This window comes from Benincasa hispida, chromosome 6, assembly GCF_027475165.1.
Source record: "Benincasa hispida cultivar pf3 chromosome 6, pf3_genome.v1.1, whole genome shotgun sequence".
Taxonomy (NCBI): domain Eukaryota; kingdom Viridiplantae; phylum Streptophyta; class Magnoliopsida; order Cucurbitales; family Cucurbitaceae; genus Benincasa; species Benincasa hispida.
The window spans coordinates 23,780,824-23,796,803 of record NC_143483.1 but is presented as its reverse complement, the minus strand read 5'-3'; the positions used below and the strand labels follow the sequence as shown (position 1 = coordinate 23,796,803).

The following is a 15,980-nucleotide window of genomic DNA, read 5'->3' as shown; positions in this document are numbered from 1 at the left end:
CAATCAACCCAACCCAATTCATGGGGTTTGGGTTGGGTTATCAACTCATTTGGGTTAGGTTGGGTTCAAATAAATAAAAATTTTATGGGTTGGGTTGGTTCATGGGTTCACCTAATATAATCCAAACTAACCTGAATTTATTATTAACTTTACAAAATATATTTTTTATTACTTATAATACAATTATTTATACATATATTGATTTTAATTTTATTTAATTCCAATATTTTTTTTATAATTTATTTTCAACAACTCTTAAAAGTAGTTTTGTTGCACTTTAGAAATAAATTCTTCACTATATAAATTGAAATTGAGATGTTAATTCAATATATGAAAATAATTAAATTAGATTTTTACATATTTACATTAAATGTCTTACTTGGCTGGAATTTTTGCAACTTTAAGGATGATACCTCGTTTCTTTCCTTCAAGTTTGAAACCACTATTATTTTCTTATTGGTCTATGTTGATGATATTGTTGTAACATTAAATGATCTTCATGTTATTACCAAGTTTACTGGTGAATTTAATTGTTTATTTACGTTAAACGATATGGTAACTTGAGTTTCTTCCTTGGCTTTGACGTATACCGAACTACAGAAGGTTTATTATCCTTAGCCAGAGTAAATACATCGTTGATTTGTTGCATAAATTGAATTTCCAGTACCTTAAACCAGCCTCAAGTCTACTGTTGTTGGAAAATTTTCATCAGCTTATGATGGAGATCTTCTTCTTAATCCCACTGAGTATAAAAGTTTGATAGGTACACTTCAATATCTTACACATACACGACATGGATCTCGAGAAAACAACATAGTGTGGCTCGTCGAGTACAGAGTACAAATATAGAGCTTTAGCTCGAATTACAACACAGATTTGTTGGCTTGAATCCTTACTCACATAATTTGACCTTCGTCTTTCTTGCACATCCATCCTCTGGTATGATAACACGAGTGCCTTTTTCCTCGTCTGCCAATTAAATATTCATTTTATTTGTGATAAAGTTCTAGCACGTCAACTTGATGTTCGTTATGTATCCTCAGTTACTAACCGTTTGACCAAACCATTCTCTAAAGCAAAATTTGCGGAACTTCGTGGCAAACTCCGAGTGGTCATTTCACTCACTCGTTTGAGGAGGTATGTTAGGTTTGTTGTATAATTCATCCAATATTCTACCACTAACTGCTTGAAAATTTCCCTCTTTAATCATGGAATATGTTGAAATTTTGTTCGTTTCCTTATATATACAGTTGCTTTATATATGAGCCTATGTACAGGAAATAATATCATTCAACATTTTCACATTATTCTGGTTTTCTCTTTGTTTGTTTCTTAAAAAATGACAGATGGGAACATGAAATGGAATCATGATGTTGAAATTTGTAGTGAGATTTATTACATGTTTTTGGTTGATTGTTCATGAAACTGCAATTAAATAGAGTGATTTTAAGAGCGTAGAGCTACGGTAACTTTCAAACCATTGGCCATGGAGAGAATAGTCATCATTCTATAGTTGACTCGATGCCCACTCACCAAACTGAATTTGTAAAATCTGCACAAAATGGCAAGGGCCATTTTCATTTGTAGATATGCCGAGTCTTTGCCCATGCAGATCCTTGGTCCAGCCTGCATGGCAAAACCATTATTTCACCTTAAGTTTCATATTAATGGGTCCCGTTTGATAATCATTTCGTTTTTTCGTTTTTAATTTTTTAAAATTAAGCTTGTTTTCTCTTTATTTCTTATAATGATTTGTATCTTTCTTGAGTACATTAGTTAAATTCTTAGCGAAATTCTAAAAATAAATACAAGTTTTTAAATTCTACTTTTGTTAGTTTTCAAAATTTGGCTTAATTTTTTAAACCATTGGTCAAATTAGAAGTGCTCAAGAAACCTGATGACCCAAAAAAATCGATAAACCCAACCCAATTCATGCGATTTGGGTTGTGTTATCAACTCATTTGGGTTGGGTTGGGTTCAAATAAATAAAAATTTTATGGGTTGGGTTGGTTCATAGGTCACCTGATATAACCCAAACCAACCCGAACCAACCCGAATTTATTATTAACTTTACAAAATATATTTTTTATTACTTAAAATACAATTATTTATACATATATTGATTTTAATTTTATTTAATTCCAATATTTTTTACTAATTTATTATTCAACAACTCTTAAAAGTAGTTTTTTTGCACTTTATAATTAATTTTTTCACTATATAAATTGAAATTGAGATGTTAATCTTAATTCAATATATAAAAATAATTAAATTAGATTTTTATATATTTACATTTTGCTTTTTTTAGAACAAAATTTTAAATAAAAGATTTGATTAACCCAAATCAACCCAATTCAAATATTAAAATTTACAACCCGAACAATTGGGTTGGGTCTAAAAAGTCTTTCAACCCTACCCATGAACACCCCAACCATGAACACCCCTAGGTAAAATGTAGATAACAACTTAAGAAAAATTGGAGGTGGAAGTAAGTCTATAGACTTAATTTTTAAAAACCAAAAATAGAAATCGAAATGGTTATCAAACAGAACATTAATTTCGTATGATTTTCTTTTTATTTTAATTATATATAATTGAATAATGGTATTCTCAAGAAAAAAAAAATAAATAATAATGGAATCACCTGAAAAGCTGTGAACTTGAACGGAGATTCATTGTGGAAAATGCCTTGTTTAAGCCATCTTTCAGGGTCAAAAGAAGTTGCAGTAGAACCCCAATTGTATTCCATTCTTCCCATTGAGTAAGGAACATACGTCACCATTCCTCCAGCTTTTACCTTTGTCCCATCTGGCAATATGTCATCCTCCAAAATTCCCTTTGGATCCTAAACAACAATTAAAACCCATAAAATTGATGAAAACGGAATTTAGGTCACGTTTATCAAACCGTAATGAAAATTGGTATAATAGGAATGAGATTTCATTGACAGACGAATCATAATAGGCCTGAATCGCAAAAACAATCGGATTGCTTTTGCGTTTACCTAGAATTATGAATCAGCTACATTTTATTGTTACCGCTATCGATACTATTTGACCTTAACGGTAATAGTAATGGTAATGGTAGCAGTAAAAGTAAGAATAAATGTGGCAAATTTATAATTTTTATATTGTTACGGTAACAATATCTGTAACGGTTACGATAATCGTAACGATAAAGGTAGTGGGTTCTACGTAATTTTCAACTGCAATCAGATTGAACATCTTTTATTCCTCAATAAGATTATAGATTTGATTAAGGTCGGCCCCAATCTCATTACGATTACGGAAAGCAGGTAAACAATAACAAAAATAATCAACTGGGGCTATTTTTATATTACCATTGATGGATTACTTTTCAACCGGTGTAAACATGACCTTACTTGTAATGATTTAACAACTAGTAATAGTTTGTACCTGAGGGACTGCAGGGTAAAGACGAAGTGTCTCAGTGATGATAGCATGCAGATAATGTAATCGAGCAAGTGAATCATAATTAAGGAGTTCTGAAAACTGCATTACTCTTTTCTCAAATGATTGAAGATCAGTTGTTTGATATTGAAGCAATGAAATGTTGTCTTCTTTAGCTCTTTCTTCTTCGAAACTTTTGAGCTCTGAGTAAAGTTTGTCGGCTACATGAGAATGAGTCATTATCATATAAATAGCCCATGAAAGAGTTGCAGCTGTTGTATCACGTCCAGCAATCACGAAGTTAAGAACAACATCTCTTAAGCTTTTGTTTGTGAAGTTGTTGTTTGGGTCTTCGCCCAACTCAATAAATCTTGACAATATGTCATGTTTTATCTGTCAGCTTATAGCATAACATAAGTTAGTGAATTTCAAATTCTATATAATCTTCAAATTTTTATTTTTCTAACAAAAAAAAAGCTCAAAGTAAATTGTAAAGACCCAATCAAATTGATTGGGTTTCATTATAACAACATTTTGTTCTAAATGTTTCTATCATTTACTATAAATTTCTTTCACATTGTTATAGTAAATATTTACTATAAATTAGCATATTAGACTCCCTAGCTCTTGTAATTCTTTTGTGTAATATGTGTAATCTTGTAATCTTATTTGTAAACACAACAGTTCATTCAATAGGACCTATAATATTTGTAGATTTTATTGAATTGAAGTGTTGTGTTTACTAATAAGGTATTAGAGTACATATAAAAAAAATCACAAGAATGGAAAGTAGCCTAAAATGTAGAGATATTCTAACTTGGTGATTTATAGCACAAAATATATGGAAAACATCCAAAGGTGCAATTGAGAGAACACAACATTTTATCTAAACCTAGATCCCGTTGAGTTCACTTCTTACTAATGAATTCATTACTAAAGAATTTTTAAAATGGTATGTAGAAATTAAACAAATTTGTTTCGCATAGAAAAAATGAGAAAAATATTTTTTTGATCCATGAGATTTGAATAATAAGTGTCTGTTTCAAATTTGCCGTTTTAGTCTATAAGTTATAGAGAAAGTAGATTTAAAAGGTCCCTCTACAAATAGAACTATTAAATTTAAATAGAATATTGACCAAACAACTAATGTGTTAAATCACTTGGTATTTTCTTTTTCTCCCTTCTTTCTCCTTTGTCTCTTGTTCTCTCTCCTCCGTCTCCATTACCAAATCGATTGAAAATCCCAACTCTCTCTAGCCACACACATTTTTCGTTAAAAAACGAGTTTCTCCATCTTTTATTTTTCAGGATATTGATGCCATTTAGTCTGAATTATAGTTGTGTGTCGTTGACTTATATAATTTTCACTTAAAGCATAATAAATTGTTTTAGATGAGAAATAATAAACAAGTTAATGCTTATAAAACCATATAAAAAACATAATTTAGAGTTAGAAAATAAATCACGCACGTTGATGAAGGAATAATTTCGTCAAGTAATGATTACCGGTGACAGCAACAGCAAATAAGAGCCTCGCGACTATGAAGACGCCTTTGACAATTACATTTTGAATGAACGTCATTTTTTTAAAGGAGGGTGTTTAAAATTAGTGCAATCTTTAATTTGTAAGTAGTTTAAATTATTTTTTTAAACTGAAGTTAGTGGTTTTAATTTTAGGTAGTGTCTTTTAAATTGGAGGGAAGTGACTTAATGATTTAGTAGGAATGACGGAAGGAGAATGTAGTTGATAGTTTCCAAATAAGTTATCTTAATCCATCTAACCTCGCTTGTTTAGAATGATTAATAAGTTTAAATGTCTTTATTTGTAGGACTTCAAGCATTACTAGTATTCTAGAACATTATGAGCAGTTCTCTATTAGGAATTTAGAGGAGCATTTGGGACTTCAAAGGAGAAGAAATGACGAAAATGCCCCTAAGGCACTACCGACAAAGACAGAAGATGGGTTGGCACTACGAGACTGTCGCAAATTTGGAGCTACGAAAACTTAGCCCATTGAGATGCAGCGTCATAGCATTGTCAACGAGTCTATAAAAGCATTTAATTCATTTTTAGGGTTTAGAGAGAAGAGTTACTAGGCGATTTTGGGAGCTCTAAGCCCAATTGTGGATATTCTTGATTACCCATGAGATTTCTTTAGATTTTTCTTTGTAATGAAGATTATGGCATCGGGATTTGAGATTCAATGACCGGCTAGGCCCTAAACATCAATTTTGAGGTTTGTTGGGAATTTATTTGTGGATTTAATGAGATTTTGATGGAATCTATAGGTTTTTTTTTTTTTTTTTTATCTCATCATGTTTTCTACTCCTTGTTTGAATTCATGTGCAATGTATGTTCAATTGATGTGACAGATTAGTCATCTCAAAGTGTAGGTTGTGTATGCTTGCCATGTGTACTAGGTTTCGTAATGAAAGCATGCTTAATTTGAGTAGTAAATAAGTGGAGTTATAGTTATGGTTCAATCTCTAGCATAACCAAGGTCCCTATAATAATGAAAGATAACAAAACCTTAGGAATAGAAAGACATTAGGTTTGACCAATTTAATTTAATGGTCTAATCAATCAAAGAGTAATGCAATTAACTAGTAGTGTGACGGTTATTTAGTTAATTTAGAATTTTGACATTGCATTACAATTCGATTTGCTATTAAAGGAGTCTGATTAGCATTACCAAATTACTTGATTAGGCTTGTTAATTAGATAACCCAATAACCCAATTACTATGATAAATCGATGAATTAATCCATAAATAGCCCAACGATCTCTTAATCGGCAAAGATAATCTCGAGCTATCCCCTTCTCTCTCTCTCCAATCTATCTTATTTTTCGCACTTTAATGTTCTACAATTTAGTATATCCTGTCAAATGCTCCTCCTCTTTTACTATTTTCCTTAATAAATTTACTTTAGAGAGATTTTATCTTAGGTTGTGGTTCGACCCGATCATGCCACTTTTAATACTCAATAGTATAGGTTGGCTAGATCGATAATTATAAATATTATTTTATTGTAAGCACCCTTGAAAAGTCCTTATCGTTTGTAGTTCTTATCTTTCCTATAAATACTTATAATGTTCCCACTTTAATGAAAACATAACTCAATTAAAGCATTTGATCCACTGTGTAATATATATTTTTGTTTGCATCTTTCGTTCTCTTTGTTTATTATTGTTCTTTACGTGGTATTAGAGTGCTCGGATTCTTGATTTTGTGCTTGAGTTTAAATACTCAGTGGAGATGAACGATGGAAACAATATTTGTGTAGTCAACTTATCAACGATAATTATAGCTATTGGAGGCTATGTATGGAAACTTTTTCACAAGGACAAGATTTGTGAGATACTGTTTCTTGTGATAATCCATTTCCATAAGATACTTTGGAGAATGCTGAGACACGAAAGAAAGATGAGGAAGTGGAAGGTCAAGTGTGGCAAAACATTATTTGCTTTTCAAAATTCTATTGGTAAGCTATATATCGAATATATTCATGATGAGAATTCTTCAAAGAAAGTGTGAGACACACTTGAAATTTTGTTCACTCAAAAGAATACGACAAAATTGGAGTATTTGGAGAATGAACTTGCCACAACGGCTCAAGGTAATTTTTCAATTTTAGAATATTTTCTAAAAGTTATGATTTTGTGTTTTGAATTTCATAATTGAACAAAGAGAAGCCTATTAGTGATGTTTATTTGCATCTTTATATTATTTGTGGATTGTGAAATGAGTTTATGTTGTTTATTTCATCGATACAAGTTGGGTAAATCAACCTTCTATCGTTGAATTGGAAAACTTGCTTTCAAAAGCATTAATGAAACAAATACTTGGCAACAACAAGCAAACTTATTCCGTTAATGAAGAAGGGCATGTTAATATTGAGAATGTTGCATCGAATTTTGCTGTTGTTTCTCTTGAAGATGTTTATTATGTTCCAGATTTAAAGAAGAATTTGGTTTCTGTCTCTCGGATTACCAACTCTAGATAGTATATTCTTTTTGGTCTAAATGTTCTAAAAATGATTTTCAACGGTAAGAAATTAAATGTGCTATTTTTCTAACTGGAAAAAGGAAAGAATCTCTCTATTCTTGTCTGTAAATGATTCATATGTTGAAAAGACGAGTCATAATTATGGTGCAACACTTTAGCTTGCTCAATTGAGTAATAGTGGTTACCAGTCGTTGGAAAGAATTTCTATGAAGAAGTTTCTTAATGGTATCCTTTCTTTAAGGAAATACATCATGGTGTGATTTATCCTGGTTGTCAATTTGGATTCGCATCATCTTCCTTTTTCAAATTCAAATAACAAATCTATTAGTGTATTGTAGTTAGTTCATTCAAATTTGATGAGACCAACTAGAAGACCTAACTATTCTGGTTGTTATGCTATGGTCATTATAGACTCAGGATTTAGACTAGGATGCGGAATCCGGATTCGATACCTGATGATCTTTACGTTTGCCTGTATTCCCTATGACCTAGCAATGTCATCCTTGCTTGTCTTGATGCTTCTAAGAGTGAAAGTCACCCCACAAACCAACACAGGTCCTTTCAACATGTTTTGTCCTCACTATGCTAAGAAAATTAGCACACTTAATTTTGGAGCTCTTATAATCGAGTCACTGAAAAAGAATCGCACCTTGTTGGTATAGGTGGTAACTTTGAATTAAGCCTTTCTTAACCATACTTCCATGTCCTTAAGATTCTTTTCATTCAAATGTGATATCGGCTCATTCATGTCCTCTTCCTAGACTCGGAGCGACAGGGTTGGATCTATCTCTTTTTTAGGTACTATATCATCAAAGACCTAATGTGAGTTATCTTCAAATTTTTTGGTCAATTTGTTATGTTTCATGTTTCAAAGAGTAAACGTCTTAAATTAGATCCAAAGACAAAACGTTGTCTTTTTGTTGGATATGATACCCATAGGAAAGGATGGAAATGTGTGGATCCAAAAAAAATGGAAGTTTTTGTTTCTTGAGATGTGATGTTTGACGAGGTTTCATCATATCAAATGGATGCAAATTCAAAGAAAGGCGATGTTGTTCGCTTGTTGTATTTCTTTACTGATGATGTATCAAATGAAAAAGAGCATTAATGTTAATCTTGGAGAGAATGTTGAGGTAAGGTACTGAAAATGTTGTTTGTAAGTCTTCTAGACAAAGAACACAATCTAATTATTTATCTGATTATGAGGTACAACTAAATAATACTTTGTTTTTTAATGGGTGATTTTTGTAAAGATGAACCTCATCAATCTCATAATGAAGTTAGAGACATTCTTGAATAGAGAAGAGCAATTCATAAGTATAATTGGTGTTGTTAGACTGTAAGTTTACACTAAGGAGAAATGTTGAAAATTAGTGAGTAATCTAATAGCTTATTGAGAATGATAGAGGAGATTTTCAAGATGTGGTAGAAGTTAGTGCATTGGTTGTTAGATTTTATTTATCTATAAATCCTTATAATGTTTACCCTTCAATGAAAACAAATTCAATTGCAGTATTTGATGCTCCGTGCAATATGTTTTTGTTTCCATCTTTTGTTCTTTTCGTTGGTAGTTTTTGTAAGTCAAACTCGAATTGTTGTAATACATATTGATGTGTAGAAACCCATTATCCGGTAGAATTGATTAAATGGGGTTTTCTATTGAGATTTCTTCATCGTTCTGGAAGAGAGAACAATAAGGAAGGGAGAAAGAGGTGAGAAGGAAAATAGATGAGTAAAATATTGAAAATTATATGATTTTTCAAGTATCTTATCACATCATTTTCTATTTAAATTTAGTGGTTTTATTTGTAGAAGAACCTTACAAACTTATTTTTAGAAACCAGAAGATTAAAATAACTAATTTAAGATAAAGAGTGACTAAATGCTCCAAACCTTAGAAAACTCTTTTCTAGATTGTAATATTTTTAAAATCTCAGCCAAGGTCATAAAAGTAAAATATTAAAAAATATATATCAATAAGCCACCGTTATATTTGAAGACCAAAAAGCAAAAACAAAATTACTATATAACATATAGTTATAATATTTCATCAAATTTAAATGATTGCCAATGGATCTAATTCCATACTCTTGTCAACTATTGTATTCATCCAACTTCATTATCAAGAAAATAACAACCACAATAATAGTAGTTGAAACTTATTTATAGACGATTTAAGTTACGAGTTTAATTTTTAAACTCTTAGGTTTTTATCTATTTAAATCTTAGATAACTTTTAAAATTATCGAATAGACTAGTTTATAAACTTCATTAAGATTCTAAATTTTCAATTAGGAGTCTAATAAGCTTCACCCATTTGACCCTTTTTTCAAGGGAGATTTTCAAAAATAAAAAATAAAAAATCTATTTATACGAAATAGTAAAATTTTAGTCTTATTTGATAGAGACTGACAGAAGTCTATCAATGTCTATTAGTGATAAAAACTGATAGAAATCTATCAATGTCTATCAGTGATAAAAACGGATAGAAGTCCATCAATGTCTATCCGTTTTTTTTTCCTTATTTATGTAAATAGTTTTGACATTTTTTTTTGTTGGTGATAATTTTCCTTCTTTAAAAATTGAATTTTGTATCTAGTTAATTTATCATTTGATAAACAAGCAATTGTAAAAATAAATATACTAAAAGTAAAGGGTAGTAAAGTAGGAGCATGATAAAGTTAAATGACCTTATTGGCATCTTTGCTTGTGGTTTGAGCTTCTTGGATCTCTTTTTTTCTTGTGGCAATGACAGAATAGGTGAAGTCATCAATGATTTTGATGGATTTATCGAGAAGAGCTTCAGATCCCAAATTCAGAAATCTTTTAACTTTCCATAAAGGATCAATGAAGCGAAGGGTGACTATCATGTTGGCTGTGTCAAAGGCCTTAGCAAAGCTATTTTCTGGCAAATTTGGAGCCAATGATCCAATTTCAACACCAAATCCCACTTTGCATATGGAGTCCAAAGTCATTCTCATCAACAATTCCTACACCCAATTTAAAATATATATATATATATATTAAATGAGAAAACTATTAAAAATATTAACAGATAATAGAAAAATATCACTATCTACCATACAGATAAACATAGATAGTAGTCAATTACAGTTTATTACAGATAGATAGTAAATTTTTACTATATTTATAAATATTTTTGTTTATTTTTATATATTTGAAAATTAATCTTAAAAAAGTGGTTAACATCTTTTTTTATTTTTTTATTTATTTTTTTAACTATTTTGTCCCAATTATAATTTCATAATCTTGAATATTCCCCTTGTCCACTAACATACATTTAAGTGTTTATTATTATTTTAATTATTATATTATTTATTAATGTTTTTAGTATTCAACTTGCCATTCAATTTTATTAAGTAGTTATATTTTCTTGCATCGTTTTTTTCCTTTTTTTATACACTTTGATTGATTAACATGAAATATTGAAGTTAAATTTTGAGTTTGGAAGAATGTTACACATTTAACTTGGAGATTTGAATATTATTTTAATTTATACTTGACTCTAAAATCAAGTTAAATCAAATAAATTTAAAGACCAAAACAAACAAGTTGTTAAAATTCAACTTTATAATATCTAAATTTGGAAAAATAAATATATTCCAATACGTATGTTAATAAAGTTCTAAGTAAAAACATAAAGGATTATATATATATATATATATCCCATTTCATAATTTCTTAGTTAATTCAAAAACAAAAACACATTTTTTAAAATTACTTCTTTAAGTTTTCAAATTTTAGATTAGTTTTTGAAAAGATTGGCAAAAGATTGATAACAAAACAAGAAATTTAAGGATGAAAAAGTGTTAGTACAATTCATTTTCAAAAACAAAAACAAAAAACTAAATGGTTAGTAAACGGGTAACGTGACCTTATTTAGTTGGTACTAAAAGTTTCAATATATAACCTTGTATTTGCTGTAATTGAAAAAAGGAAAGAAAAAAGGGGTTGATAAAGTCACCTGCATGTCAAGTTGTTGGTTGTGTAAAGAGGCTCGTGTTAAAATAGTTGATAGCTTGAGACTGTACTCTCTAAAAACTAAGGTACTGAAATCCCTCAAATTCTTGGATGCAAATTCGAAGCTCGCAGTTTTCCTTTGTTTCCTCCACAGCACTCCATCTACGTTGAAGATCCCATCTCCAAGAAGCACTTCCATGTATGAATGATACACATCACCCTTCAATAATAATTATCACCAAAATTACTTTCTCAGATATTTTCTTTCTTTTTTTAAAAAAAAAAAGAAAGAAAGAAAGAATTGATTGTTCGTAATTAAATATGAAATTTTGATACCATGTTAAATGTTGTTTTGATTGTTCGTAATTAATGAGCTGAGTTTTAGGGAGAAATACAGTTTTAATCCCTAAATTTCGGAAGGTATACACTTTTAATCCTTCGATTAGTTTAAAGTTTGATTTCAATTTAGACCTTAAGTTTTCAAATGTTACAATTTTACCCTTGAGATTTTAGTTTTGTTTCAATTTAGTCTCTAGATTTCAAGATTTACACTCTTGACATTAAATTTTAACTAAAAAATTATTACCTTTTTATTGATTAATTTAAAATAATTATAAATAATTAATTTCCATTCATAACTAGTAAAATTAATTTTAAAATTTCACTTCATAGTTATTTTCAATTAATACATATTAGCATCAAAGACTGAAAATGAGTATTGAGTGAAAAATCGATATTAAAATTAGATGTATAAATCTTGAAACCTATAGTCCAAATTGAAATAAAATTCAAACTCCAGGATAAAATTATAATATTTTGAAACCTAAGAGCTAAATTGAAATCAAACTCAAAATTTAAGAACGTAAGTTTAATATTTTGAAATCTAGTTACCAAATAAAACTAAAAAAGAAAAAAAAAGTACATGTATATTAAAAAATAATAATAATACTAGAATGCATCTTATGCATCTCACTCTCATCACACACGCACACAGAGAATTAAAACATTTTGAAAAATAAGTAAAGTGAATTTGTCATTTGAGTATAAAATTAGACAATTTAGTGGGATGCGTAAAAATAAGTGTAGCTCAAGAAGCATTTAAGTATTATTTATTTCAAATAGGAAAAGAAAGATCAAACCCACCCAAAAGGAAAGTAGGGAATAATTGGGGAAGGGCAATTGTACCTTTGGATAATTAGCAAAGTTGGTCTTGAGAATGTGCTGAACATTAGCAGGGTCAGCAATGTAAGTATAAGTAGTGAAAGGCATAGGAACAACAACAGTTTTGGAGAGATTAAGGTAACCCAAAATCCAGTCATGCATTCTGTGGTAATTTTGAAACTGTTCGATTGCTGCTCCTACGAGTGGCCATGTTTTAGGACCTGTCGTCTTCTTCCTTTGGTTCCATCTATGAACAATCATCCATGTCCAGATCAAGCATGTTATCATCCCCAACACTACTCCACTTCTTGTTAAATTGTACCATTGATCTTCTGAATTTGAATTTGCCATTTTTAGCCTTGAAAACATTGTATTATGGCCGGATCGGAGCTCTTTATCTCTATATATATTAATTAATAACCCTTAACCTTGGAATTAGTTGCATTTTAAAAAACACAACAATCTTTATGCTTCACTACATAATTAAACATCCACTTTTTGTGTGTTCTACCTAACCATTATATTTTGTTTTACTTACCCAATACATTCACCTAACTTCTTCCATCACTCCTTTAAATCTTAAGATTACTTAATTATTTCCAAAATGTAATTTCGCTACTTAACTATTAACTGGATTGATATGCCTCCTAAATTTATCACATGATTTTTAGGGTATGTTTGGGAGTGTTTTTAGAAACAGTGTGATTTTAACCAAATTGATTTATGTGATAAATTAATCATACTAGTATTTTGCTCCATATTTGTACAAATAATTTGGGGGTGGTTCATCTTATTCAGATATTTATGATCAAGAAATATTGGATTCTCTTTCGGGTAGGCCTTGAAATGAGAAAGAAGGCCAGAATGCCAACCAACCTCTATTATTGAATTCACCCAACCTGATAGTACCCCATTTTTAGAACGTCGAGTGTCAAAATCATTGAATGAATTTTAATTTAAAAAATACTTTTAAATTATTAGTATTTATTTTCAAAGGTAGTTCTAGAATCATCCAATTACTAAAACAAATATTACATTTAAGATTGAAAAAATTCTCAAAGAGAATTATATTGAGATAAATAAAAGTTAAGCGAGAAAGATAAGGAGAGAGAAAAAAATTTCAAAGATAAAACATGTTGAGGGTACTATAGATATTATAATATTAAATAGATGTTCATTGCTTAGTGTTCCAAAATCATGTGTCACCATTCATGTTCTTCATATGCTTTGTAATTATTCATGTTTGTTGTCCATGTAAGTCAATATCGTACTTGCCACTTTGCCTATAAATAGTGACATTTGGTGGATCTTAAAATCACACATACAATGGTGAGAATTCCATTTCCACTAATTTTCATATTATATAATTTTATAATCGTAGTTATTTTATTTTATATTATATTATATATATTTAATATTATTATATAAATATATTATTGTATTATATTTTCTCCATATCAGTGTTCCCGTTGTGCTCCTCGAATTCACAACACGTTATCAATACGAGCTTCTATCGTTTTTCCAACTAAAGGTAGGTCCTAAAGGTATGTTGATTTTTTCCTATTCGTTATAATTAATAAATTTAATGTTATTTTGCATATTCGATATCTATTAAATTTCTAACATAACTACAATATTTTGTGATAGTGCTGTCATGAAAAATCTTACAAAATTAGTATTTGTTGCCCTTGATATTAACGACAATAATTGTTTGTCATGGATACTTCATACCAAAATCCACCTAGATGCCATGAATCTTGGGGATATTGGGAATTTCCTATACTCGCAGTTTGTAAATTTTGTGTTAAACATTCTATTTATCAATAAAATATAATGAGTATGTTATTCAATGAAGTCGTTGATATTGCATTCTATTATGAAAATCCAATAAACATATATGGCTATAGTATGAATATTTCAACTTTATGTGATGACATAAACAGGATCAAATTAATAGTATGTAACCTAAATGGTCTATAAGTATATGGATGAAACTGGGTATCTCATCCTGGTAACACTGTTGGATGTGGCTCGTTTTGTATAGGTAATACAAATGATGTGATCCACAAATCATTCATGTAGAAACATGTGAGTGAGACATCCTATGCGATGAGTTTGCATAAAGACTGAACCACAAAACAGTCACTTTTTCTTTATAACAACAGTTTACTATTAAAACTGACTATTTCAAACTAAAATGACCTAAGATAACACGATCTTAATCCTGAGCTGACTATAAACTCCTGTTTATTTCGGGATTATCCTTTGATCTGCATATGTGAGAGTAGTCCAACAACACTATTCAATAAGCCTTCTATTTTGGGATAAGACCAGTTAAATAGCTAGGGACATAGCTATGCTTAGGGTTAGCATATAGGTTGTTCTCTTAAGCGTTGATACCTAATCTTGAACAACGGGGCCCCGCCCTCTCTTGGTATAGAGGGATATGATTTATAAATGATGTTACAAATCAGTTGTTCGATAGATGGTCAATGAGAGCTTAAGGTGCAAGATGTATTTATAGGGGTAAAACGGTAATTTTGACCCAGTTGTAAATACGAATGACCTGTTAATGATGTGCAACTATCGAGCCATAGTGGTGTGCCTTGATAGTTAACGAATAGTAATTAATTCGATTTAAAGAGTTTAACAAATTAGTTACAAATCGTTGGAACTTATGATCTGCAGGTCCATTAGGTCCCTCTATTGGCTCATAAATTGGAATAACAAATTGAGTATTAAATTAGATGAATTTTGAAATTAGGGTTATGAATTTGAAATGTTCAAAATCAATTATTAGGGTTTTCAACTTATTGTATTTGATACAATTTAAAAACGTTAAATTTAGATGAAATTAAACAAAATTGGAGAATCAATTAATATTTAAATTATGATTTAAATATGAAATTGATTCATATTGGTGGAATTGATGTTTTATTGATTTAATATTAAATTAATATTATTTTAATTAAAAATATTTAGTTAAAATAAAAGTAGTTTTATATAAATTAATTAATTTTGAATTAATCTATAAAACTAATTTTAAATAAAATAGTTTTATTTAAAATAAAAAATTAAAATTAAAATCAATCTTGAGAACGTAATTCACTTGAGGTATGAAAGGTGATAAATTCGATTTCATTTTAAAATTACATAGGACCTACTAGCAATAGCATTACCTTCATAATTATAAATATTGTTATTGTTAGTATGAGAAATATAAATTTATCACAGTTACCATTTGACCCTAAGCAGTAATGATAATACTAACGATAACGTTAAATGTGAAAAGATTCATAATTTTAAGTAAATGTGTTAAAAAATAACCTAATTAACGTTCACAATTGTAGCTAATTATGATTGATTTATAAATAGAATATTACATCAAATTTTATTATAGATGGGTAAAAAATGGTCTATA

At 29.5% G+C, this 15,980-nt stretch overlaps 1 protein-coding gene across 2 annotated transcripts; it reads right to left on the bottom strand.

Moving 5' to 3' along the window:
- Nucleotides 1–1,446: 1,446 nt before the first annotated feature.
- On the bottom strand, nucleotides 1,447–12,898 carry CYP704B1 (cytochrome P450, family 704, subfamily B, polypeptide 1). Of its 2 annotated transcripts, none has more exons than XM_090314943.1 (6): nucleotides 12,584–12,898; nucleotides 11,403–11,618; nucleotides 10,108–10,407; nucleotides 3,417–3,803; nucleotides 2,645–2,845; nucleotides 1,447–1,626 (listed from the first exon to the last, which is right to left on the bottom strand). In XM_090314943.1, exons 1-6 carry the CDS (start codon nucleotides 12,845–12,847, stop codon nucleotides 1,447–1,449), a joined length of 1,548 nt encoding a protein of 515 aa, XP_090171069.1. In that variant the 5' UTR covers nucleotides 12,848–12,898. The 2 variants fall into 2 exon arrangements, with proteins under 2 accessions (XP_090171069.1, XP_090171070.1); XM_090314944.1 differs by having other exon boundaries at nucleotides 10,117–10,407; nucleotides 12,584–12,856.
- Between the last annotated feature and the right edge of the window lie 3,082 nt (nucleotides 12,899–15,980).